The 27923-nt window shown below is 43.7% G+C and overlaps 1 protein-coding gene across 1 annotated transcript in view; it reads left to right on the forward strand.

Annotated features, from left to right (window-relative positions):
• Positions 1 to 27923, forward strand: part of LOC123772230 (uncharacterized) — a 48133-nt gene that overhangs the window by 9561 nt on the left and 10649 nt on the right. The window contains exons 3-6 of the mRNA XM_069311041.1: positions 1914 to 2042; positions 13843 to 14025; positions 18551 to 18710; positions 26583 to 26710. Coding sequence (XP_069167142.1) covers positions 1914 to 2042; positions 13843 to 14025; positions 18551 to 18710; positions 26583 to 26710 — 600 coding nt within the window. The remainder of the gene's footprint in view (positions 1 to 1913; positions 2043 to 13842; positions 14026 to 18550; positions 18711 to 26582; positions 26711 to 27923) is intronic.

Raw genomic sequence — 27923 nt, forward strand, 5'->3', positions numbered from 1 at the left:
TGATACTGTTAATCACAACTACCTCTTACTTAAACTCCAGCATTATGGAATCCGAGGCCTTGCCCTTGACTACATCCGATCCTATCTTAGTGACAGACACCAATATGTAACCATCAATGATACAACTTCTTCCACTCTACCAATTACCGTTGGAGTGCCACAGGGCAGCATCTTAGGACCTCTTCTATTTCTTATATATATAAACGATCTGCCTAATGTCTCTAATATTCTCAAACCTATATTGTTTGCTGACGATACTACCCTTATCTACTCAAACCTCAACCCACATACACTAAATAATGTTGTGAATAATGAATTAAAAAAAGTCCACTTATGGATGTCAACGAACAAACTAACATTAAACATCGAAAAGACTTACTACATCTTATTTGGAAGCAAATCATCAAATGCAATTCAGCTACAGATAGACAACATTAACATCAGTAATAAAAATGATGGCAAGTTTCTTGGCCTATTCCTAGACAAGAGACTCAACTTCAGCACCCACATTCAACACATAACTAAGAAAGTCTCTAAGACAGTTGGTATACTCTCCAAAATCAGATATTATGTTCCTAACTCTGCTCTCCTCTCACTATATTATGCACTAATCTACCCCTATCTTAATTATGGTATCTGTGCATGGGGGTCTACCACTGCAAACCACCTTAAGCCCATCATCACACAGCAAAAATCTGCTATCAGAATAATAACTAACTCTGCTTTCAGACAACACTCAGCTCCCTTGTTTAAATCTCTAAACTTGCTAAATATTAACTCCCTCCACACATTCTCTTGTGTCAACTACATTTACAAAACCCTGTTCTTAAATGCAAACCATGCTCTGAAACTCTCCCTGGACAGGTGTAATAGGACCCATTATCACCACACCTGAAATAAATATCTCTTTGATATCCCCAGGGTCAAACTTAATCTGTGTAAACACTCTATGCAAATTAAGGGACCTAGTCTATGGAACTCACTCCCTAGTGAATTGAAAAACTGTAAAACTTTTGCCTTATTTAAAAGCAAAACCAAAAAGTACCTAACTTCATCTATTTAGTTTCCTACACTGAGTTTTAAATTTGCTCTGTACCTAGTGTTACCCAATCTCCTAATTTTTATGTAATATCAAACAACCTTATCATTGTGTTCATTGCTGTCTTCTTTTATGTGCTAGCCATATGCTGTATTGTGACTACCAATTTTTGTCAACTACCATTCAAGCTGTCATTGCAATCAATCTTATATTGTTTCTGCAGTATTGTGCCTACCAATTTGTTGTCAACTACCATTTTAAGCTGTCATTGCAATCAATCATAGCTACCTATGTGCTTTAATATACTGTACCTATAATTTTCTCTCATCTTTTTTTTCATTCCATGTAATCTGTTATCATTTTTTATCTATAAATTTTGCAAGTATTTACCTCCTTAAAATTTTCTTAGATTAAGGACCTGCCCGAAACGCTGCGCGTGCTAGTGGCTTTACAAGACTGTAATTACCATATTTGTATCCTCACATTCCTTATGTACATTCTTGTATATGCATAAATAAATAAATAAATTAATAAATAAATAAGTGACCTATCCCCCAAGCCGTGTACCAAAGCACTAACCAGTGACCTATCTCCCAAGCCGTGTACCAAAGCACTAACCAGTGACCTATCCTCCTAGCCGTGTACCAAACCACTAACCAGTGACCTATCCTCCAAGCCGTGTACCAAACCACTAACCAGTGACCTATCCCCCAAGCCGTGTACCAAAGCACTAACCAGTGACCTATCCCCCAAGCCGTGTACCCAAGCACTAACCAGTGACCTATCTCCCAAGCCGTGTACCCAAGCACTAACCAGTGACCTATCCCCCAAGCCGTGTACCAAAGCACTAACCAGTGACCTATATTCCCCACAGATGGTGTTGGTGTGGTGGTGGACCTTCGCTCACAACCTGCCGTGGCCGACGCCGGTGTTGGCGGGCCTCACCCAACTGGACTTGATGGTGGTCCGGCTGCTGGACTTCACCCAACAGAGGCTGGAGTGGGTTAGTGGAAAGATGAACACTAGTGTCCTGCCCTATCTTACCCTCTATGTCAACAGGATCGGGGTGGACCGGTTGTTCAGTAACAGCAAGGAGAAGTAAGGTGGCTCCTCTTAGGTTGGGGCGGGCGGGCGGGCTAACGTGGATTCTACGTGGATTTTACGTGGATTTAACGTGGATTATATGTTTTATTTAACATTGCTCGCGCATATATATGTGTCTGCTAGACAGGAAGGAGACTGTTAATCTGTAACACAATGGCCAAAATATATCCGAGTAACGTTAAAAAAAAGAACGTTATTGACGTTGATTCGACGTAGAATGAACGTCGTTTGCCCAACATACGCCCACTGGGCTCTAGCATGTGCTTTTGTAGGGGGTGGGGGTGGGATGGCTCGTTACGCAGGTACTAATTGTCCTACTGCAGTGGGGGTGGACGTTTGACAAACCGCTGACTTCCAGTCCCCCATGGAGGCCACTGAAGATGGTGGTCCTCGGGTAAATCCAGGCACATATGTAGTGGTGTTTGTTCTCAGTGTTGTAATCTCACGCTAAATTGTCATGTTAATCATTAGGATATATGAGATGAACGTTCCCTTTATCAATTTAATTAAATGTTAATATATAATTACAGCCAATTCAAGCTTCAATTAATGTGCTACAATTAACGTAAATTACTGGTTTACAAACTGACAAGTATATATATATATATATATATATATATATATATATATATATATATATATATATATATATATATATATATATATATATACCTAGTAGCCAGAACGTCGTACTCGGCCTACTATGCAAGGCCCGATTTGCCTAATAAGCCAAGTTTTCCTAAATTAATATATTTTCTCTAATTTTTTTCTTATGAAATGATAAAGCAACCCATTTCATTATGTATGAGGTCAATTTTTGTTTATTGGAGTTAAAATTAACGAAGATATATGACCGAACCTAACCAACCCTGCCTAACCTAACCTAACCTATCTTTATAGGTTAGGTTAGGTTAGGTAGCCGAAAAAGTTAGGTTAGGTTAGGTAGTCGAAAAACAATTAATTCCTTAAAACTTGGCGTATTAGGCAAATCGGGCCTTGCATAGTAGGCCGAGAAGTGCATTCTGGCTACTAGGTTCGACATATATATATATATATATATATATATATATATATATATATATATATATATATATATATATATATATATATATATACTGCATGATAATATAATATCTGCTGTGTACTGCTTAGAAACATGTAGACTACTTCATGCCGCTAAGAACAGGGAAGATTCTCTATTCCGCCCAAGTTCATGATGGCTATAATCTAAACGGCCTATGAACTTGTAGCCTAGTCTAAACGGCCTATGAACTTGTAGCCTAGTCTAAACGGCCTATGAACTTGTAGCCTAGTTTAAACGGCCTATGAACTTGTAGCCTAGTCTATACGGCCTATGAACTTGTAGCCTAGTCTAAACGGCCTATGAACATGTAGCCTAGTCTAAACGGCCTATGAACATGTAGCCTAGTCTAAACGGCCTATGAACTTGTAGCCTAGTCTAAACGGCCTATGAACATGTAGCCTAGTCTAAACGGCCTATGAACTTGTAGCCTAGTCTAAACGGCCTATGAACATGTAGCCTAGTTTAAACGGCCTATGAACGTGTAGCCTAGTCTAAACGGCCTATGAACTTGTAGCCTAGTCTAAACGGCCTATGAACGTGTAGCCTAGTCTAAACGGCCTATGAACTTGTAGCCTAGTCTAAACGGCCTATGAACATGTAGCCTAGTCTAAACGGCCTATGAACTTGTAGCCTAGTCTAAACGGCCTATGAACATGTAGCCTAGTCTATACGGCCTATGAACATGTAGCCTAGTCTAAACGGCCTATGAACATGTAGCCTAGTCTAAACGGCCTATGAACATGTAGCCTAGTCTAAACGGCCTATGAACTTGTAGCCTAGTCTAAACGGCCTATGAACATGTAGCCTAGTCTAAACGGCCTATGAACGTGTAGCCTAGTCTAAACGGCCTATGAACTTGTAGCCTAGTCTAAACGGCCTATGAACAAAAAATAGAGAAATCTGGTAGATTTTGTCCATCCACATAATTATATTCAGTGTCATGAAACAGGTTTCCCAGAGTTTTAAGTTCTATATGTTCTTGTATATGCTTTATAAACCAAATGTTCACTATATGAATAAAACCGACGCGCTTGTTAAACCAACTGTCTTTTCATAACCGCTAAGACAAAGAGTCTATATGGAGGCTTAAGACAGGTCCACCCGTTGTTCTCTTGATCTGTCACGACGTACACAAATCGGTGTGCTAAACCGCGTGAACCCAAATAGCTCCAAAACTGCGGGATCGCCATAGCCCGTGCTACTTGGGACTTATTTTTCCGGGTGGCTAATCTTTAACAACAACAACAACAGTGAACCCAAGCCACCCACCTAACATAACCTAACCCAAGCCACCCACCTAACATAACCTAACCCAAGCCACCCACCTAACCTAACCTAACCCAAGCCACCCACCTAACATAACCAAACATAACCTAACCCAAGCCACCTACCTAACATAACCAAACCTAACATAACCCAAGCCACCCACCTAACATAACCTAACCCAAGCCACCCACCTAACATAACCTAACCCAAGCCACCCACCTAACATAACCTAACCCAAGCCACCCACCTAACCTAACCTAACCCAAGCCACCCACCTAACATAACCAAACATAACCTAACCCAAGCCACCTACCTAACATAACCAAACCTAACATAACCCAAGCCACCCACCTAACATAACCTAACCCAAGCCACCCACCTAACATAACCTAACCCAAGCCACCCACGTAACATAACCAAACATAACCTAACCCAAGCCACCCATCTATGCCCATATGGCATGGTTAACAATTAATACGTAAAAAAAAATTATTCTAACTTGTCAATGGCCTAAATACGCACTTCAAGGCCTAATGCAGACAATGAGTCACAATAACGCGGCTGAAGTGTTGCAACTTGCTCTCGCACAAGACAGCACATATATGACTTATTGCTTATAATCACTATTTCACTTATAAATAAGTACATATGTGACATATTCGAAGCCAGTTATGATAACCAAACCACACAACAGAAGAAGATGTAGAAAGGACGACATCTTGGTCTGTCTTGGAGCATTATCAAGTCGATTGTGATGGGAGCGTTGTTCTTGTTTTAGATTCAGCTACTCAGAACAAAAGTTCCCAGTAGCACGGGCTATGGTGAGCCCGAAGTGGACTTACCTGGCACAGGAGCGAGGCTGTGTATGTGTGGGATGGGAGCGAGATTGATTGATTGATGAAGATTAAGCCATCCAAGAGGTGGCACGGGCATGAATAGCCCGTATGTGGGAGCAAGGGAAGCTATTCATCAATCACGGGAGACATCTCCCGTCACGCAGGGTGCAGTCGCACCTCCACAGATCTCCAGTATCAGCTCTTGATACTGGTAATGGCTCAAAAGCGCCACCACTTACGGGCTATTCATGCCTGTGCCACCTTTTGGGTGGCTTAATCTTCATCAATCAATCATCTATTCATCAATCAGTCAATCTCGCTCCCATCACAGTCGACTTCATAATGTAACCACCGTGGTGTTGCCTTGTCGTGGTGAAGGGCTCATGTACACCTCCCTGGGACTGGTGAGGGTTGTCTTCGCTCCCCTCTCCTGCCCCTCTTTAGGTGTTGTACGTGCAGAAGGGCGCCATGTGGAGTCCTTGTGAGTCACCGGACCGTCCGCTGGAGGGGTCGCCCGTGAGGGACTACCCTAAGTGGATGGCTGGGTGTCCAGGCTGGGGCGATAGGGGGATGAATGAGGTCTTTGCATCAGTATAGGAGAATGGACGAAAGAGTAGGACTCCCCTGTTAAAATGGGGGAGCACCGTGGGGGACGACGCACCCCTTCCTGCACTGGCAGACGCTCGGCCTCCCTGGCTGCCTTGGTAGGTGGTATCCCTTTGATTCCAGGTCCCAGACTTTTTAAAATAAATGATTTGTGGACAACGACACGACCTCTCTTACCCAGGCTCATGGGGTGGGCGACCAGGCCCCTGAGTCGGTCTGTGGTGGAAGACCGGACTCTATAGCCCCTGCTACATTGGGCCCAGACCAAACTACTCTTCCCCCCACCCCGCTCCCCTCCCTTCTCTGTGGTAGGGTCGAGCCCCAAGCCCCCAGTGGTGATCACCTCGTTCCCTAACACGGCTCCGTCTCTCATCGTGACTACTGCGCCTTTTACCCATCCCTGGGAGTTCTCAGTGCCGACCCTGCCACGGCCGCACTCGCACGATTCCCTCCAAAACTAATACTTACCCCGCCTTCTTTGGTCCCGCTACGTGGGCTAAATACTTTGATCTCAACCATCTGGATTCTTCACCTCCTGATGATTTCTCCCTCCATAAACACCTTGTTGATTTTAACCCCACCCGTCTCGGTACACGTGTCATCGCTGCTCCTTCTCAGGATGCAGCTACCCGCTTAGCCGTATTGTCCTGCATTTGGGAGACCCCTGTTAGGGTCTCCAAAAATGCTCGGTTAAATGCCAGTGTTGGCACTGTTCTTCCGCACCATGTTGCAACTGGTGTTAGGGATCTAAAAGACTGCCACGAGGATATTAAACATATCCTTGAAGTCCAAGGCCATTCTGTCCTCCAGGCAGACACTTTCACTCGACCCCCTCGTGGTCGTCGCCATCAGCGTTTTCGGGTTGTGAAAATCACCTTTGATAGTAGGACCCTTCCGCCTTCTATAATTCTTGCTGGTGCCAGATGCTCTGTTCAGGAGTACATTCCTTCTCCTAGACTTTGCAATAAGTGCTGGAAAATCGGGCATGGTGCCCTCAAATGCACAAGTACTGTGTCTCTATGCCCCATGTGTGTGGGGAGTCGGGTCACTCTAAGATAGAGTGCTCTTCTCCCCACTCTCTCTGCCTCACTTGCGGTGAGGCCCACCTTATCTTCTCCCGCGCATGTATACACTACGAACTTGAGGAAGCCGTCCTGAATTTGAAACACCACGATCGTTTGTCTCTTCCTGAGGTGAGACGCCAAGTCCACCCTCTCAACCCTTTCGCTGGCATATCTTATGCTCATGTGTTGCGTTCCACCTCTGCTCGCCCTTCCCTCCTTTCTCAGTCTTACAACCCTTTCCAGGCCTTAGACCCGGACACACCCACCGCCTCCTCCCCTGTTCCTTTACGTTCTGACCCCGAGGGTTCCCCCCCTCCTGGTTCTCCATCTGGTGTTTTCCCCCTTCCTTCCCAGTCTGCCATGTCTCCTGTGTCTTCTTTCCCATCTTCCCCAATCCTTCTTCCCAACCCTCTTCCCCTGTCACTTGACTCCACATAGCCTGTCTGTCCAGACTGTTGTCCATCATCCTCCCAGCAATTTTCATGTTCACTCCCGTTCTTCTTCTCCTGTTGAGGCAATTGTGTCTGTCGCCCAGTACGTTATTGCTGGAACACCTGTCTCTTTGAGTCAGAAACATAGGCCTGGCTCCTCTCCTTCCTCCTTTCCGGAGGGTATCATTAACAACTCGTATCTCATTAACAACATTAACAACAACATTAACATTAACAACATTAACAACATTAACATTAACATTAACGTATCTTATTAACAACTCGTATCGTATCATTAACCTCGTATCATAAACAACCTCGTAGAACTTCGGTGCTTACATAAACCTATGTAACAAATGTAAGCAAAGCTCTAACGACTAGGTAAAGATGTACAGGTTTCGTCCGTGGAGAGTTAAATGTGTGATGATAAGATCCACGTGACCCACAGGAGGTCTGGCGGGGATTACTCAACACAGTGCGGGTTACCATGGAAGCCTCAGATGTAATCTTATTTGATGCCTCATCAATGTCGCTGAGAAAATTGCTGATACGGTATAATTAGGACTTTTTGTTTTGATATCTGTGAGTTGTTATCGTGGAGATGTACCTGTTACCCTCTCCGGTCGCTCTGATTGGCTCACACTGGGCGGAGGGACCTTTAGACCGGGTGCGTCGGTCGCTCTGATTGGCTCACACTGGGCGGAGGGACCTTTAGACCGGGTGCGTCGGTTGGGATGATTTGTGTTTTTTATCTATCACAGACGTAGAAGAAAAATATTAGATAGTGTGGGAGGTCTCCTTCAACATTCCGGGGTTCGACTCCAGGAACGGAGACAGGTTTCCTTTCGTCTGATTGTTATGGATTGCTTGACCTAAAATTGAAATTGAAATTGAAATAAGTTTATTGAGGTAAAATACACACAAAGGGATGAGGTAGCTCAAGCTATTCTCACCCCGTTCAGTACAACGTGCTAGTACATACATAGACACACATCACAAACAATAAACCTGTTACCAAACATTCTGAGAGATAAACATGTACATTTCCTCCTTCACAAGTGGTATGGTATCAGACGTACACAAATACTTTTATGACCTAGTTATACGGATAATTCAACAAAATATTACAGTCTTGGTTGCTTGACCTTGCATCCTATGACAGTCGTTGGCCTGTTGGCCGACCTGTGAAAGCCTAACATTCTTCCTCGCCCCATCAATACGAAACCTTATCTGATTGACGCCTATCCTTACAGTATATGTCTTGGGGACACTGAACACCCCTTCAAGACAATACCTCAGCTCCCCCTCAAGACAATACCTCAGCTCCCTCTCAAGACAATACCTCAGCTCACCCTCAAGACAATACCTCAGCTCACCCTCAAGATATTACCTCAGCTCACCCTCAAGATATTACCTCAGCTCACCCTCAAGACAATACCTCAGCTCCCCCTCAAGATATTACCTCAGCTTCCCCTCAAGACAATACCTCAGCTCACCCTCAAGACAATACCTCAGCTCACCCTCAAGACAATACCTCAGCTCACCCTCAAGACAATACCTCAGCTCACCCTCAAGACAATACCTCAGCTCACCCTCAAGATATTACCTCAGCTTCCCCTCAAGACAATACCTCAGCTCACCCTCAAGACAATACCTCAGCTCCCCCTCAAGACAATACCTCAGCTCCCCCTCAAGACAATACCTCAGCTCACCCTCAAGATATTACCTCAGCTCACCCTCAAGACAATACCTCAGCTCCCCCTCAAGACAATACCTCAGCTCACCCTCAAGACAATACCTCAGCTCACCCTCAAGATATTACCTCAGCTCCCCCTCAAGACAATACCTCAGCTCCCCCTCAAGACATTACCTCAGCTCCCCCTCAAGACAATACCTGTTTAAGAGTATTAGAGAGCTTTCCGTAAGGAGTCGGTCTCCAGCGGTCATTACATCAGCTGTAGATAGAATAAATTGTCATTCACATACATATATATACATGTATATATATGTATATATATATATATATATATATATATATATATATATACATGGAAATATACATTCCATTCACCTCGGCTCTAGGAGACTCGAACTCTGGACCCCACGTGTGTGAGGCCAAAGCTCCATCGCCTGTGCTAGTGAGTGATCTTAATAAGGAAAGTTTCCAGAAGCAGTATCATGCTGTCATACTGGGATTTTCAACCTTCCTTGACTACTACTGATAGCAGATAGTGTTGCGGCCATTACTATAATAATGATAAATCTTGATTTATTAGAGAAATGTACTCCATGTACTATATAAATACTCCATCCAATCCAACAGTGAGTTAGGGGCTATTCATGCCCGTGCCACCTCTTACAATGAATCAACGGTGAGGAATGACTCACTGTATATGGATGTTGCCGCCAAGAGAACCCGTCTCCTTACTCATTCCCCACACTCACACTCCAGCTCTGTGACCTCACAGCTCACTCATCTGTATCTGTAGCCTCAATTCCCCGTCTCCTTACTCATTCCCCACACTCACACTCCAGCCCTGTGACCTCACAGCTCACTCATCTGTATCTGTAGCCTCAACTCCCCGTCTCCTTACTCATTCCCCACACTCACACTCCAGCCCTGTGACCTCACAGCTCACTCATCTGTATCTGTAGCCTCAACTCCCCGTCTCCTTACTCATTCCCCACACTCACACTCCAGCCCTGTGACCTCACAGCTCACTCATCTGTATCTGTAGCCTCAACTCATGTTCTCAGAATATTTTGCCCTTAATTTGGGTTCGATTTCTATCTGATTTCGTTCGAAACCATTTAAGTGAGCACTTAAATGAGAGGATCGTGCGTACGATCACGGCTGCCGTACTGGTCGTACGTGCTGCTCGGTAAATATCGTATATTTAAAGAACTAGTAATCTTTTCAATCTGTGGCGTCTCTATTCAGGTCGTAGATTGCCAGTCTGACGCGTGACTCTGGCAATAGCGAATCACTGGCGGCTTATGTAAGATTCTTCGCTAGCCTCATCTATGGAAAAGATCCTAAAAGAAATGGAAAATGTACTTGTAAAATGTATTCCATTCAGTCGAGGTGAATGGAAAATGTACTTGTGTTGGGCACAAAGTACGTGAGGTGATCGATACACAGATGATAACTATATTCAAATTCAAATTTGCATTCAAGAGAATGTGCGTACATAGAATATAAGAGTAATCTACAATTGTAGGGGGACAAGAGTTACATATGCTAATGATACCACTATTACGCAAAGCGTTTCGGGCAAAGGTATATGTAAGAAAAGAAAAGTAACGTACAGGAAGCCTATTGGTCGATAAGACAGCGGCCATATATACCTAACTAAACTAGTCCATAATATGTAATCGTCATTTGAAACACTTCAGTGATCTCACGTCTGTAACCCAATAATTGTTACATAAAACAACTCTATTACCTAACCAGGTTTTTTTCCTAAATCTAAAATGACAAAATTAAGCTTACTTAATCTTTTCACAAGGAAGAATTATAATTTCTGGCAACTTAATCTTTTCACAAGGAAGAATTATAATTTCTGGCAACTTAATCTTTTCACAAGGAAGAATTATAATTTCTGGCAACTTAATCTTTTCACAAGGAAGAATTATAATTTCTGGCAACTTAATCTTTTCACAAGGGAGAATTATAATTTCTGGCAACTTAATCTTTTCACAAGGAAGAATTATAATTTCTGGCAACTTAATCTTTTCACAAGGAAGAATTATAATTTCTGGCAACTTAATCTTTTCACAAGGGAGAATTATAATTTCTGGCAACTTAATCTTTTCACAAGGAAGAATTATAATTTCTGGCAACTTAATCTTTTCACAAGGAAGAATTATAATTTCTGGCAACTTAATCTTTTCACAAGGAAGAATTATAATTTCTGGCAACTTAATCTTTTCACAAGGGAGAATTATAATTTCTGGCAACTTAATCTTTTCACAAGGGAGAATTATAATTTCTGGCAACTTAATCTTTTCACAAGGAAGAATTATAATTTCTGGCAACTTAATCTTTTCACAAGGAAGAATTATAATTTCTGGCAACTTAATCTTTTCACAAGGAAGAATTATAATTTCTGGCAACTTAATCTTTTCACAAGGGAGAATTATAATTTCTGGCAACTTAATCTTTTCACAAGGAAGAATTATAATTTCTGGCAACTTAATCTTTTCACAAGGGAGAATTATAATTTCTGGCAACTTAATCTTTTCACAAGGAAGAATTATAATTTCTGGCAACTTAATCTTTTCACAAGAAAGAATTATAATTTCTGGCAATAATTATAATTGCCAGGAATTATAATTCCTGGCAATTGCAATTCCTGGCAACATTCTTCCCCATCTGGCCAAAAAATATCTGCATTATCTAAATTGGGCCTATTAGGAGCAAGAAAAACATTACACGTGTTATTGGTAACACTTCTTGCATCTCCTTATTACATTCTTATACACTTCTTATACATCCTAGTACATCATCAAACAAATCACAGCGAGAAAATAATTTTGAGGCATTGGGGCGACTTGAACCTGCGTTCTGGTGAGTCCCAGACACCTGCCTTACCCCACTGAAGTAAGGGTGTAAACACCATTACCCGCAGACCAGAGTGTTAGGCGGGCCGACTGTAAAAATCCTGGTTGAGCTCCAGTTCAGGGTCTCCAGAATCTTCCCGTGAGTTCCGGGTTGGTCGGCTTTTGTCGTGTCTTGGCCGAGTGGGTTAAGGGAACCAGAACATTCAAAAGGATTTTCTCCTAGTATGTCATATTTAGCACATTGATATTTGTTTTTGTTTTTAAAATTATCCCAACTAATCATGACACCCAGATCTCTTTCGAATTCAAATTTGGTCATTTCAGTATTGTCCAGCTGAAATCTAGTAACAATACAACAATTCCTAGGCTGAGAACCCTTGAAAAAAGCAAATTGCTTTCCTTAAAATAGCATTGAGGTCCAGTTCCTGAATCGGCTCCCAGCCGATTGGTCCTGGGTTGGATTGCTGGGCAAAGCGAGAAGTTAGGACACATTTCCTAACACCTGATGCTTCTGTTCACCTAGTAATAAACAGGCACCTGAGAACTAGTCGACAGTCGTGGGGTGGCATGCTTTGGCAAGTCACTCGATGACTGTTCACTACAGAAGTGAACATGTATACCTGAGTGTGTTGGGTCCCAGGACGGTTAGACTATAAGTCTAATAAGCTTCCTCAAACGTACAACGTTTTAGAAAGTTTATACAGCCCTCGTGGGGATAAGATAGGAGCTAGGATATGATGAGGCGAACGGACGGTGCACAACCACTTGGACTGTCGGGGGATTGAACGACGACTGTGCTTGAAGCGAGGTCGTCGCTCTACCGACTAGTCCAAGCGGACTAGTATCTGTGATTGGTGTGGATTTAAACTCTGGGGCCAGATTCACGAAAACACTTACGCAAGCACTTACGAACGTGTACATCTTTCCTCAATATTTGACGGCTTTGGTTACATTTATTAAACAGTTTACAAACATGAAAACTTGCCATTCAACTGTTGTTATTGTTATAAACAGCCTCCTGGTGCTTCGGAGCTCATTAACTGTTTAATAATTGGAAACAAAGCCGCCAAAGATTGAGGAAAGATGTACACGTTCATAAGTGCTTGCGTAAGTGCTTTCGTGAATCTGGCCCCAGGTTCGTAAGTGTTTGCGTAAGTGCTTTCATGAATCTGGGGCCAGATTCACGAAAGAACTTACGCAAGCACTTACGAACGTGTACATCTTTCCTCAATCTTTGACAGCTTTGGTTACATTTATTAAACAGTTTACAAGCATGAAAACTTCCCATTCAACTGTTGTTATTGTTATAAACAGCTTTCTAGTGCTTCGGAGCTCATTAACTGTTTAATAATTGGAAACAAAGCCGCCAAAGATTGAGGAAAGATGTACAGGGGCCAGATTCACGAAAGCACTTACGCAAGCACTTACGAACCTGTACATCTTTTCTCAATCTTTGGCGGCTTTGTTTCCACTTATTAAACAGTTAATGAGCTCCGAAGCACCAGGAGGCTGTTTATAACAATATCAACAGTTGAATGGGAAGTTTTCATGCTTGTAAACTGTTTAATAAATGTAATCAAAGCCGCCAAAGATTGAGAAAAGATGTACAGGTCCGTAAGTGCTTGCGTAAGTTCTTTCGTGAATCTGGCCCCTGGCCCCTGGACTGACATGACTCTCCTTCGACCTCTCTCTCAGAATGTATGGTAACAGGTTTATTGTTTGTGATGTGTGTCTATGTATGTACTAACACGTTGTACTGAACGGGGTGAGAATAGCTTGAGCTACCTCATCCCTTTGTGTGTATTTTACCTCAATAAACTTATTTCAATTTCAATTTCAATTTCGACAGTGGTGGGACGCGTGGGGCGTCCGCTTGATGTGGATCAGGGAGACGTTGCTGGCGCGGCTTGACCGCTACATTACCATCATCGACAGGTACCTGCTGCGGGTGCAGGACGTCCTCGCCGCCATCCTCACCTTACTCATTACACCACTCTCAATTGTTTTTGAATATCTGAACGTGACTCCTAAGGTAAGAAGACATTTTGACGAATTCTAAACTTTGGAACGACGTGTATACGTTTATATTTTGTGAACGATGGTTTGGTTATTGCCGCCAGCGTTGGGTAGTTTATTGTCACACATTCTCATCCTGTGAGAGGTAGTTTATTGTCACATTCTCATCCTGTGAGAGGTAGTTTATTGTCACACATTCTCATCCTGTGAGAGGTAGTTTATTGTCACACATTCTCATCCTGTGAGAGGTAGTTTATTGTCACACATTCTCATCCTGTGAGAGGTAGTTTATTGTCACATTCTCATCCTGTGAGAGGTAGTTTATTGTCACACATTCTCATCCTGTGAGAGGTAGTTTATTGTGTACTCTATAATAATAATAATTTAGTAATAATTTAATTCATTGTGTCGGGGGACAGGAAGACAGAGTGTATTCATGCACGTTAGGGTTATATCGGCGCCCCCCCCCCCTCGAAGGCTGAATTACTGACCCCGCCCAGGATGCAACCCCACAACAGTTCACTAACTCCTGAGTACCTACTTACCACCAGGTGAACAGGTGCATCAGGTGATAAGAAATGTGCCCATAAGGTAGATAAGTGTTTTCAGCGTTAGATAACAGTGCGAGGGGTTACCGCACCAGACACCACCAAACTTCCACCAATGTGTGGAACAAGCAACAGCCTGGTGGACCAAACTCTCACAAGTCAAGCCTGGCCTCGGGCCGGGTTTGGGGAGTAGAAGAACTCCCAGAACCCCATCAACCAGGTATATGTGGGCCTGCGGGCCGCTCCAAGCAACAGCCTGGTGGACCAAACTCTCACAAGTCAAGCCTGGCCTCGGGCCGGGCTTGGGGAGTAGAAGAACTCCCAGAACCCCATCAACCAGGTATATGTGGGCCTGCGGGCCGCTCCAAGCAACAGCCTGGTGGACCAAACTCTCACAAGTCAAGCCTGGCCTCGGGCCGGGCTTGGGGAGTAGAAGAACTCCCAGAACCCCATCAACCAGGTATCAACCAGGTATCAACCAGGTGTGTTCAACTTCCGCTCATCTTTCCACATTCAGATGAACATGTGTGTTGACATATTGATCTGTTACCATCTTGAGGTTATCTTGAGATGATTTCGGGGCTTTAGTGTCCCCGCGGCCCGGTCCTCGACCAGGCCTCCACCCCCAGGAAGCTGCCCGTGACAGCTGACTAACACCCAGGTACCTATTTTACTGCTAGGTAACAGGGGCATAGGGTGAAAGAAACTCTGTCTATTGTTTCTCGCCGGCGCCCGGGATAGAACCCGGGACCACAGGATCACAAGTCCAGTGTGCTGTCCGCTCGGCCGACCGGCTCACCATAATGAGATTGGTGTAATAGTCGCTCTCCCAACCACTTGAACTGGACGGTACAACGACGGTCGCGCTTCATGCAGGTCGGCGTTCAATCCCCGACCGTCCAAGTGGTTGGGCACCATTCCTCCCCCCCCCCCGTCCCATCCGAAATTCTTATCCAGACCCCCTTCCCAATGCTATATTGTCTTAATGGCTTGACGTTTCTCCTGATAGTTCCCTTCCCCTCGATGATACCTAGTTGATACCTGGTTGATGGAGATGATCTTTGTGCCGTAATGTATGGGGGCAAGATGTGTGCCTTAGTCTTTCACTCTACAGATGAGTTTGGTGGGATGCTTGTACCCAGAGCTATATTTTCCGCTTTTCCAATAGTCTATCCTTAAGTGTGTTGTAGTTTTCTTTGATAGTGTCTGAGTCTCCAGTAGCTTCCCACAGCAACCTATCTTTTTTTTTTTTTGAGATATATACAAGAGTTGTTACATTCTTGTAGAGCCACTAGTACGCGTAGCGTTTCGGGCAGGTCCCTGGAATACGATCCCCTGCCGCGAAGAATCGTTGTTACAACCAAGTACACATTTTACTGTTGCGTTAAACAGAGGCTACAGTTAAGGATTTGCGCCCAGTAAATCCTCCCCGGCCAGGATACGAACCCATGACAGCGCTCGCGGAACGCCAGGCGAGTGTCTTACCACTGCACCACGGACACTGGCAAACTTTAGTCTAAATGACTACAGTTTCTGTGGCTTATATGGGCTCGTGTCTGACGGAGTATACACCACTGAAGCCTCGAGTCTCTGGCTAGCACTTCTTTCCCGTCTGACATTTCAAGTAAGTTTATTGAGATAATACAATACATCTCAAGAGGATAGAGTAGCCTAGGCTATTTCTATCCTCGTCAACCGTCCACCATGGCTGGATTTCCCAACCCGTCTTCCTAATAGAACGTCGCATTTTGACGTACATTCTGCCTAAGGCCAAAAATTCTCGTACTAGAAAACGGAAGCGGCTCGCAAAAGTGATGTACTGTCCCGTTTTCTGTTGTGGCTCCTCTGGTAGGTTAGGATAAGAGCACTTTAATACGACAGTTTCTTGACGTTGGTAAATGTCGAGAGGAGCTGAATACCGAACTATCATATCTTATTAATCTCTAAATATTCTCATTTAATTAACCTGTAATTACTCTATTGTTAGGTTATGTGAAAAGTTAATTTTCCCCTTTGCTCAATATTTATACCCATTCAGCGTTATTAACGTTAATTCCACGTTGTATAGCGTTATTAACGTTAATTCCACGTTGTATAGCGTTATTAACGTTAATTCCACGTTGTATAGAGTTATCAACGTTAATTCTACGTTGTATAGCGTTATTAACGTTAATTCTACGTTGTATAGCGTTATCAACGTTAATTCTACGTTGTATAGCGTTATTAACGTTAATTCTACGTTGTATAGCGTTATTAACGTTAATTCTACGTTGTATAGCGTTATTAACGTTAATTCTACGTTGTATAGCGTTATTAACGTTAATTCTACGTTGTATAGCGTTATTAACGTTAATTCTACGTTGTATAGCGTTATTAACGTTAATTCTACGTTGTATAGCGTTATTAACGTTAATTCTACGTTGTATAGCGTTATTAACGTTAATTCTACGTTGTATAGCGTTATTAACGTTAATTCTACGTTGTATAGCGTTATTAACGTTAATTCTACGTTGTATAGCGTTATTAACGTTAATTCTACGTTGTATAGCGTTATTAACGTTAATTCTACGTTGTATAGCGTTATTAACGTTAATTCTACGTTGTATAGCGTTATTAACGTTAATTCTACGTTGTATAGCGTTATTAACGTTAATTCTACGTTGTATAGCGTTATTAACGTTAATTCTACGTTGTATAGCGTTATTAACGTTAATTCTACGTTGTATAGCGTTATTAACGTTAATTCTACGTTGTATAGCGTTATTAACGTTAATTCTACGTTGTATAGCGTTATTAACGTTAATTCTACGTTGTATAGCGTTATTAACGTTAATTCTACGTTGTATAGCGTTATCAACGTTAATTCCACGTTGTATAGCGTTATCAACGTTAATTCCACGTTGTATAGCGTTATCAACGTTAATTCCACGTTGTATAGCGTTATCAACGTTAATTCCACGTTGTATAGCGTTATTAACGTTAATTCCACGTTGTATAGCGTTATTAACGTTAATTCCACATTGTATAGCGTTATCAACGTTAATTCTACGTTGTATATCGTTATCAACGTTATCCGGAACTCACAGTTCCTGCGACGGCGCTGGAACCAATCGTATTGGCGTATGCCTTTGCATTGGAGACTTTCAGCGTCGTGGAGAGGGGGAGGACCTGCTGCCTGGGTAACAGCTTCTCCCCCCGAATCAACCCCCTCGTAGCCTGGTGGATAGCGCGCAGGACTCGTAATTCTGTGGCGCGGGTTCGATTCCCGAACGAGGCAGAAACAAATGGGCAAAGTTTCTTTCACCCTGAATGCCCCTGTTACCTAGCAGTAAATAGGTACCTGGGAGTTAGTCAGCTGTCACGGGCTGCTTCCTGGGGGTGGAGGCCTGGTCGAGGACCGGGCCGCGGGGACACTAAAGCCCCGAAATCATCTCAAAATAACCTCAAGAAGAAGATAACCCTGGCTTTGCGCCCTGGTGAGGCCACTCCAGACCGACAGCTTCTCCCCCGAATCAACCTACCCTGGCTTTGCGCCCTGGTGAGGCCACTCCAGACCGACAGCTTCTCCCCCGAATCAACCTACCCTGGCTTTGCGCCCTGGTGAGGCCACTCCAGACCGACAACTTCTCCCCCGAATCAACCTACCCTGGCTTTGCGCCCTGGTGAGGCCACTCCAGACCGACAACTTCTCCCCCGAATCAACCTACCCTGGCTTTGCGCCCTGGTGAGGCCACTCCGGACCGACAGCTTCTCCCCCGAATCAACCTACCCTGGCTTTGCGCCCTGGTGAGGCCACTCCAGACCGACATCAGAGCGCATCTCCATAGTCTCCTGAGACTGGCGGATGCCTACTGCTATAGTTTATTGTGTTATAACGTTAAATAACTTAGAATTAATGTTACTCGTGTGGTTTTCCTCCTTTATTTTAACTTAGGGGGGGGGGGGGCTACTATGCTAATTGTGCAAGTGTAATATAAAATATTTGTATACCAGGTGGTGCAGAAGCCTGGTCGTGCGGACGACGACCAGGGTCAGGGTCGTGGTGTGGGTGGCGCCCACGACGACGACGGCGACGACGACGAGGAGTGGGGCGACGACAACCTCTCAGACGCCTCCACCGACTCCAAACTTTTGCTCAAGAACGACCCTCAAGGTTCGTGGCTGAAGTCGTTACTTGTAGTCGTTACTTGAAGTTGTTACTTGAAGTCGTTACTTGAAGTCGCAGGCAAAATGTTTTTTTTACTAATGCTAAGTTTTTTTATTTTTTATTTTTTTTTGGTGGGGTGGGCCCCTGTTTTTTGTTTCTTTTTTCTGCCATAGTCGCTGCCATATACTTTTACAGTGGTAACTATAACATACATATATTTTCATGTGTCCTTCATGGACAGGGTTAGAAATCTGCTACAGTACATGCTGGATTATTGACCACTCAACCACAGGGAATTGAAGTGTGTTTACAATGGTATTCGGCAGATATTCAAGTGTGTAATGTACACACAGGCTTAGTGAGATGTTGATGATATCTGAACGTTGATAATATCTGAACGTTGATGATATCTGAACGTTGATGATATCTGAACGTTGATGATACATGAACGTTGATGATATCTGAACGTTGATGATACATGAACGTTGATGATACATGAACGTTGATGATATCTGAACGTTGATGATACATGAACGTTGATGATATCTGAACGTTGATGATATCTGAACGTTGATGATACATGAACGTTGATGATATCTGAACGTTGATGATATCTGAACGTTGATGATACATGAACGTTGATGATATCTGAACGTTGATGATATCTGAACGTTGATGATATCTGAACGTTGATGATATCTGAACGTTGATGATATCTGAACGTTGATAATATCTGAACGTTGATGATATCTGAACGTTGATGATATCTGAACGTTGATGATATCTGAACGTTGATGATACATGAACGTTGATGATACCTGAACGCAACAAAAGAGTCATTCCAGAGCTGTCATCTCTCGTATCAGGAACGCTTGAAGACAACTTGGCTAACAATACTTCAAACCAGGCATGACAGGGCGGGTCTCATTGAAACTTTTAAACTAATGAACAAGTTGGAAGATGTTGACCAGGATATATTCTTCATAAGGTCAGATGTAACACAAACAAGGAGCAACGGTTTCAAGCTCAACAAACTGTTGGACTGAGAACAGGAGATGCTTTTTCACCCATAGGGTTATTAAAAAAATTAACCCCATGGAACCCGCGAAGCCGTAAATGTTTCGTAAAAATTTAATTGGATTTTTAGAACCTAAACACCTAACCTAACCTACGGCTAACTATACATAGAATTTTTATATATAATAATATTAATTTATATATGAGAATAAACCAATGTTTAAACACAGTATGTTAAAATTGACTAATGCGTCTGGGAAGGTCGGGTTGTCTGGGGAGGACGGCCGCTGCTTTAACCAGCCTAGTGTGAGGACGGGTTGTCTAGGGAGGACGGCCGCCGCTTTAACCAGCCTAGTGTGAGGACGGGTTGTCTGGGGAGGACGGCCGCTGCTTTAACCAGTCTAGTGTGAGGACGGGTTGTCTAGGGAGGACGGCCGCCGCTTTAACCAGCCTAGTGTGAGGACGGGTTGTCTGGGGAGGACGGCCGCCGCTTTAACCAGCCTAGTGTGAGGACGGGTTGTCTAGGGAGGACGGCCGCCGCTTTAACCAGCCTAGTGTGAGGACGGGTTGTCTAGGGAGGACGGCCGCCGCTTTAACCAGCCTAGTGTGAGGACGGGTTGTCTGGGGAGGACGGCCGCCGCTTTAACCAGCCTAGTGTGAGGACGGGTTGTCTAGGGAGGACGGCCGCCGCTTTAACCAGCCTAGTGTGAGGACGGGTTGTCTAGGGAGGACGGCCGCTGCTTTAACCAGCCTAGTGTGAGGACGGGTTGCAGGGGTAACAGTGGGCTCTGGAGGTACCACCTTCACGTGAACAACTTGTTGCGTCACAGTGTCGGTATTATACTGGCGGTGCTCACTTGTAGGCTAACATTTGGTGGTTCAGTCGTTAGTACAGTTGGCACCCATGTTATTGGTCTCTGGATCGTTTCCCATATGTTTGGCATCTTGTTTGTTTAGATCTATGTTGGCCTAGCAGTAAATAGGTACCTAGAAGTTAGTGAACTGTAGGTGGCATCCTGAGGTCAGTCCCCACTGGACAAAAACATGAAACAACGTTGAATAAATGTAATTTGCCCAACACATGTACATTGGGGTCATTGGTTACGGGAACTCAGCTAACAGGCTTCCAGACCATTGAGAACGGGAACCTAACTAATTCTTAGACTTTGTTATATATAAATGATTTTCCTTAGTGATACAATTACTTCGGGTATGTGGATAAACTGCATTTTGAAACCAATTGATGAGAGAAGCCTATGGGCCGATACAAATGCTTAAAAAGACTTAACCAAAATATGCATAACAATATTAAAAGCATTAATCACCTGATATACCTAACGACCATCACACATAGTAGTCCTGTTGTGGACTCAAAGATTCTTTCAGTGGCTTACAGCTGCACCGACAGTGTCCTTCCGTGCTAACAATCATGACTGATTTCTCGCTTTCTGGTTAGGAAACAGTTGGACGACGTCTGCTTTAGCTGTAATTGGAGGAAGTTTTGATTGGATCAACATCTGGCAGATGAGAGTCGCTTGTGCATTGTCAAATTCACCGTTGACAAAGTTCACAGGCAGTCCTGCTGTAGTCAGACCCTCTAACAACTGTGTCCGCCATTTAGCGTGCTCCTTCCAAGTAAGGATACATACCCCAAGGCTGCCGATACGTGAATCTAATCCTCTTGAATCCTTTCTCACCCGAATGCATCTCAAAAATTCTTCACTCAAAGAGATATAGCCGTGAGCTAATATTGTCCATTTGATATCGCCAAAAGCAATCATTGTGCAGCTGATTTTCTATATCCTGTTGAAGGATTTTTTTCATTATAGTGGACATAAAATAAGGAGCACGCTTAATGGGGCAACACTCAGCTTTAACATCACAGACTACGCTTCTGGGTTAAATAAGAAGCTGGTTTAAATCAGCAACACTCATTTTTAACACAGCATACTAGGCTGCTGGAGTAAATAAGGAGCTACTTTAATGGGGCAACGCTCATTTTTAACACAGCATACTAGGCTGCTGGAGTAAATAAGGAGCTACTTTAATGGGGCAACACTCATTTTTAACACAGCATACTAGGCTGCTGGAGTAAATAAGGAGCTACTTTAATGGGGCAACGCTCATTTTTAACATCGCAGACTAGGCTGCTGGAGTAAATAAGGAGCTACTTTAATGGGGCAACGCTCATTTTTAACACAGCATACTAGGCTGCTGGAGTAAATAAGGAGCTACTTTAATGGGGCAACGCTCATTTTTAACATCGCAGACTAGGCTGCTGGAGTAAATAAGGAGCTACTTTAATGGGGCAACGCTCATTTTTAACACAGCATACTAGGCTGCTGGAGTAAATAAGGAGCTACTTTAATGGGGCAACACTCATTTTTAACACAGCATACTAGGCTGCTGGAGTAAATAAGGAGCTACTTTAATGGGGCAACGCTCATTTTTAACATCGCAGACTAGGCTGCTGGAGTAAATAAGGAGCTACTTTAATGGGGCAACACTCATTTTTAACACAGCATACTAGGCTGCTGGAGTAAATAAGGAGCTACTTTAATGGGGCAACGCTCATTTTTAACACAGCATACTAGGCTGCTGGAGTAAATAAGGAGCTACTTTAATGGGGCAACGCTCATTTTTAACACAGCATACTAGGCTGCTGGAGTAAATGAGGAGCTACTTTAATGGGGCAACACTCATTTTTAACACAGCATACTAGGCTGCTGGAGTAAATAAGGAGCTACTTTAATGGGGCAACGCTCAATTTTAACATCACCAAACTTTATTTAATAAAAACTTGTAATAGGTGAGGTCTGGTATTTCGCCTGTGAAGCTCTTAATTACACCAACTTGCAATGTATACAACTTAATATTTTGAATAATATATAATTTGTCATCGAGTGCTGCAGCAGCTCAAATATAATGAATACTTGAATAGATCAAGTATTATCATTCCTCAGGCGGTGAATGATAGATTGTTTACAATATTTGTAATTCTGATAGGCATCTTAATCAAATAAATGTACACATGTCACAGGCTTTCTGATTTGCATATCCCTGGCGTTTACCTTACTAACTTACACATTATCCTTTCCCTTCACCTCAAACTAAAAACAACATCTTTTTTATTTTGACATTTTTCGTCATACGGGGTAAAAATTTTGTTTGTTTTGAAATAAAATCTGGCAAAAATTAAATATATATCATGCCAGATAACAGACACGTCTGTCTCCCTGTTCTCACAATTTTGTCACATAAACTGATAGCAAAACGATACAAGACTCATATATAGAGCTTCCCAAATACTTTCCCAAGTCCCTTATGTCAGACTATTGATACTAAACACTGAAACTCAATGGCAGTAAACAGTATTTTTCCTGTTCTTCTTTGTCACAACTTGATAAGGGTCCAGGACGGACTGAAACGTCGTCACATAAGGGTCCAGGACGGACTGAAACGTCGTCACATAAGGGTCCAGGACGGACTGAAACGTCGTCACATAAGGGTCCAGGACGGACCAAAACGTCGTCACATAAGGGTCCAGGACGGACTGAAACGTCGTCACATAAGGGTCCAGGACGGACTGAAACGTCGTCACATAAGGGTCCAGGACGGACCGAAACGTCGTCACATAAGGGTCCAGGACGGACTGAAACGTCGTCACATAAGGGTCCAGGACGGACCGAAACGTCGTCACATAAGGGTCCAGGACGGACCGAAACGTCGTCACATAAGGGTCCAGGACGGACCGAAACGTCGTCACATAAGGGTCCAGGACGGACCGAAACGTCGTCACATAAGGGTCCAGGACGGACCGAAACATCGTCACATAAGGGTCCAGGACGGACCGAAACATCGTCACATAAGGGTCCAGGACGGACCGAAACGTCGTCACATAAGGGTCCAGGACGGACCGAAACATCGTCACATAAGGGTCCAGGACGGACCGAAACGTCGTCACATAAGGGTCCAGGACGGACCGAAACATCGTCACATAAGGGTCCAGGACGGACCGAAACATCGTCACATAAGGGTCCAGGACGGACCGAAACATCGTCACATAAGAATAAGAAATAAGAAATTTTTAGAAATTACTACTGTAATTACAGAGTTATTGCTACAGATGAAAAAGGGAGAGCTTAGCTGTAAATCTAGTGAGGTGTAATCAGTTGCTCCACCGACGACGTGTTGCATAGGGTAACTTGTTGCACGGAACGGTTATCTTGAGATGATTTCGGGGCTTTAGTGTCCCCGCGGCCCGGTCCTCGACCGGGCCTCCACCCCCAGGAAGCAGCCCGTGACAGCTGACTAACTCCCAGGTACCTATTTACTGCTAGGTAACAGGGGCATTCAGGGTGAAAGAAACTTTGCCCATTTGTTTCTGCCTCGTGCGGGAATCGAACCCGCACCACAGAATTACGAGTCCTGCGCGCTACCCACCAGGTTACGAGGCCCCGGGTGGGGAAGCCTAGCACCTCGGTTGGCGTCGCCTTGGTACTGAAAGACAATTACATTGTAGAAATCTTCTACATAATAAGTAACTACAAATAAATCCTAAATCATGAGGATAACTGTAGGAAATTTCAGCCAATATCTGTGCAATTTATATTCAAGCACTATAAATTTCTTCTAGAGAAATAATGCAAATAATCATCTATTCAGATTGTAAAATTACTCAAGACACGTACGGGATTGTATTATTTGGTCTACGGCCTAACGACAACTAGCCTAAATGTTAATTGTGGCCACATAATAACAAAAAGGTAAACCTAGCTGCCGAGCCGCGTGTCCGTGGATGTGGAGACTTGAGCAATTTTTTTTTTTTTTTGAGATATATACAAGAGTTGTTACATTCTTGTAGAGCCACTAGTACGCGTAGCGTTTCGGGCAAGTCCTTAATCCTATGGTCCCTGGAATACGATCCCCTGCCGCGAAGAATCGTTTTTTCATCCAAGTACACATTTTACTGTTGCGTTAAACAGAGGCTACAGTTAAGGAATTGCGCCCAGTAAATCCTCCCCGGCCAGGATACGAACCCATGACATAGCGCTCGCGGAACGCCAGGCGAGTGTCTTACCACTACACCACGGAGACTGTGGTGTAGTGGTAATTCTTCGTCCTCCAGCTGCTGCTTGAAAGGCGTTGACTTTGGAATTGCTCATATGCTAGTCTGGGACACGGCTATTGTGCCAGATAACGTGGCACCGCTCTACTGGTCGTGGGAGCGAAATAAATGGGATCAAAACGTAGCTCTGCTACACGTTGACAATGGCGTCCTCGTCGTGTTCTCTCGTGTCTAGTGACGCTCTCCCGTGACCCCGTCTTCCTCCTCTTCCTTATTGCGCATGCGCGGCTCTCGATAGACATCTCGAGCGTAAATGTATATGTATATATCGCAATTGACTAAGAAAGGAAGAGGTAGTGACGAGTATTAATATCACATTAAATTCTTCTGGTATAAAATAGAATTTCGCTTAACATAAATTGGCTTATGAAAGTTGTGCAGCTAATCGAGGAAATTAAAGTAAAATCATTTACATCAAAGTAATTTCCTCTAGAATGTTTGATATCAACTAAATAAGGGAGTTCCAGTAAGTAGTAGTATACTACGAAATTAAACTTATTAGTAAGTAACTATTTTTAGTAAAGGAAATGATAAACTGGACTCTTGTTATAAATCCAACTAAATGTGGAGAGAATTCCTGTTACTGCCCTGGAAACACAAACCGAAACTGTCTCTATTTTCCGCTTGTTACAACTTGTAATAAAGTTGTTACATCTTGGCTTAACGTGTTTATGACGTATTAGAACGTTGTTACAACTTGCTATAATGGTTGTTATAACTGGTTAGGAGGTGTTAAAACTTGTTCGAACGTTGCACCAACGTCGTAGTTTCGGTGTGTGTTTGGCGGGTGCCTGTCGTTCCTCACGTCGTCACTCTGACTAGGAAGAATCTGGCAACATGTCTAAATAAATCATGATAATGATTAAGTCTACAAGTTAGTGATTTTAGTAACTACTTGTGGTTAATACAAAGGTTGCATAAAATACAAAGATGTATATAACTGTTGGTTATTTCCAACAAAGGTCAGATGATTAAGGTCAGGTGAATAAGGTCAGGTGAATAAGGTCAGATGATTAAGGTCAGGTGAATAAGGTCAGATGAATAAGGTCAGGTGAATAAGATCAGATGATTAAGGTCAGGTGAATAAGGTCAAATGATTAAGGTCAGGTGAATAAGGTCAGGTGAATAAGGTCAGATGAATAAGGTCAGGTGAATAAGGTCAGGTGAATAAGGTCAGGTGAATAAGGTCAGATGATTAAGGTCAGGTGAATAAGGTCAGGTGAATAAGGTCAGGTGAATAAGATCAGGTGAATAAGGTCAGGTGAATAAGGTCAGGTGAATAAGATCAGATGATTAAGGTCAGGTGAATAAGGTCAGGTGAATAAGATCAGTGCCTTCACATGAACACTTGGGGACTGTCGGCCCCCAACGCTCTCACTATAAAGGCTCGACCACCGCCTCATTTGGCACACCAAAAATGGCTCTATCATAGAGTCCATGACTTCGAGACACAATTAAGCAATCCACAGAATGTTCCTGACCAGCAACACCAAAACCATTCGCCATATTGGCCATTAGAGCCGGATATAGCAGAAGTACTTGACATCAAACACGCTGTGAGGGGGGTTTGATGTCACCCTTTGCTCATCCACTGCTCGACATCCTTCAGTCATCCACACCTCCTCACTCATCCACTGTTTTACACCCTTATCCACTTCACTACACCCGACCCCTTCACTGCACCAGGAGTCTCACGATTGTCATGTAACCGTTCCCTCGCTGCAACCCATCAGGACAATCCTACAATCGTCTCCACACCACCATCATGGCCGAAGGCAGGCTGAGAGAGGCCATGTACCATCGGGTCAAAAAGGAACTTCACCTCATGAGGAAGAACTCCATCAGGTTCTCCTACGGCATTGTGAGTTACCGTAGAAATAGAGCTGGGCGCTGGGCCTTCTGTGTCATGGGGTAGAGCTGGGCGCCGGGCTTTCTCTGTCCTGCTGCCTCGCTAAGCTTTGTTGCTGCTGGGCCGATGGTTCTTTTCGGTGGCGTCAGCTGAATGGTTTAACCTTCTTGTTATTTGTAGTATTATTTGTATCAATATTGCTTTTGTTGTTAATATTTTTGTCTTAGCTGATATTAACAGTGTCTTTGTTAGTGTTAACAGTTCATTTGTGGCAATTATTATTGATGTTGTTAATAAGTAGCCTAGTTAAAGTATTGTGGGTTGTCCTCATATCCCAGCTCCTTGTCCTCATATCCAAGCTCCTTGTCGCCATATCCCAGCTCCTTGTCCTCATATCCAAGCTCCTTGTCGCCATATCCCAGCTCCTTGTCCTCATACCCCAGCTCCTTGTCCTCATATCCCAGCTCCTTGTCCTCATATCCCAGCTCCTTGTTCTCATATCCCAGCTCCTTGTCCCCATATCCCAGCTCCTTGTCCTCATTTCCCAGCTCCTTGTCCTCATATCCCAGCTCCTTGTTCTCATATCCCAGCTCCTTGTCCCCATATCCCAGCTCCTTGTCCTCATATCCCAGCTCCTTGTTCTCATATTCAGCTCCTTGTCCTCATATCCCAGCTCCTTGTCCTCATATCCCAGCTCCTTGTTCTCATATCCCAGCTCCTTGTCCCCATATCCCAGCTCCTTGTCCTCATATCCCAGCTCCTTGTCCTCATATTCAGCTCCTTGTCCTCATACCCCAGCTCCTTGTCCTCATATCCCAGCTCCTTGTTCTCATATCCCAGCTCCTTGTCCCCATATCCCAGCTCCTTGTCCTCATATCCCAGCTCCTTGTCCTCATATCCCAGCTCCTTGTCCTCATACCCCAGCTCCTTGTCCTCATATCCCAGCTCCTTGTTCTCATATCCCAGCTCCTTGTCCCCATATCCCAGCTCCTTGTCCTCATATCCCAGCTCCTTGTCCCCATATCCCAGCTCCTTGTCCTCATATCCCAGCTCCTTGTCCTCATATCCCAGCTCCTTGTCCTCATATCCCAGCTCCTTGTCCCCATATCCCAGCTCCTGGTCCTCATATCCCAGCTCCTGGTCCTCCTATCCCAGCTCCTTTCTCCTGATAATTACTTTACGTTGCCGCGTTAAAATAACTCAAAGGTTTAATCATGTATGTAAT

This window comes from Procambarus clarkii, chromosome 69 (genome assembly GCF_040958095.1).
Source record: "Procambarus clarkii isolate CNS0578487 chromosome 69, FALCON_Pclarkii_2.0, whole genome shotgun sequence".
NCBI lineage: Eukaryota > Metazoa > Arthropoda > Malacostraca > Decapoda > Cambaridae > Procambarus > Procambarus clarkii.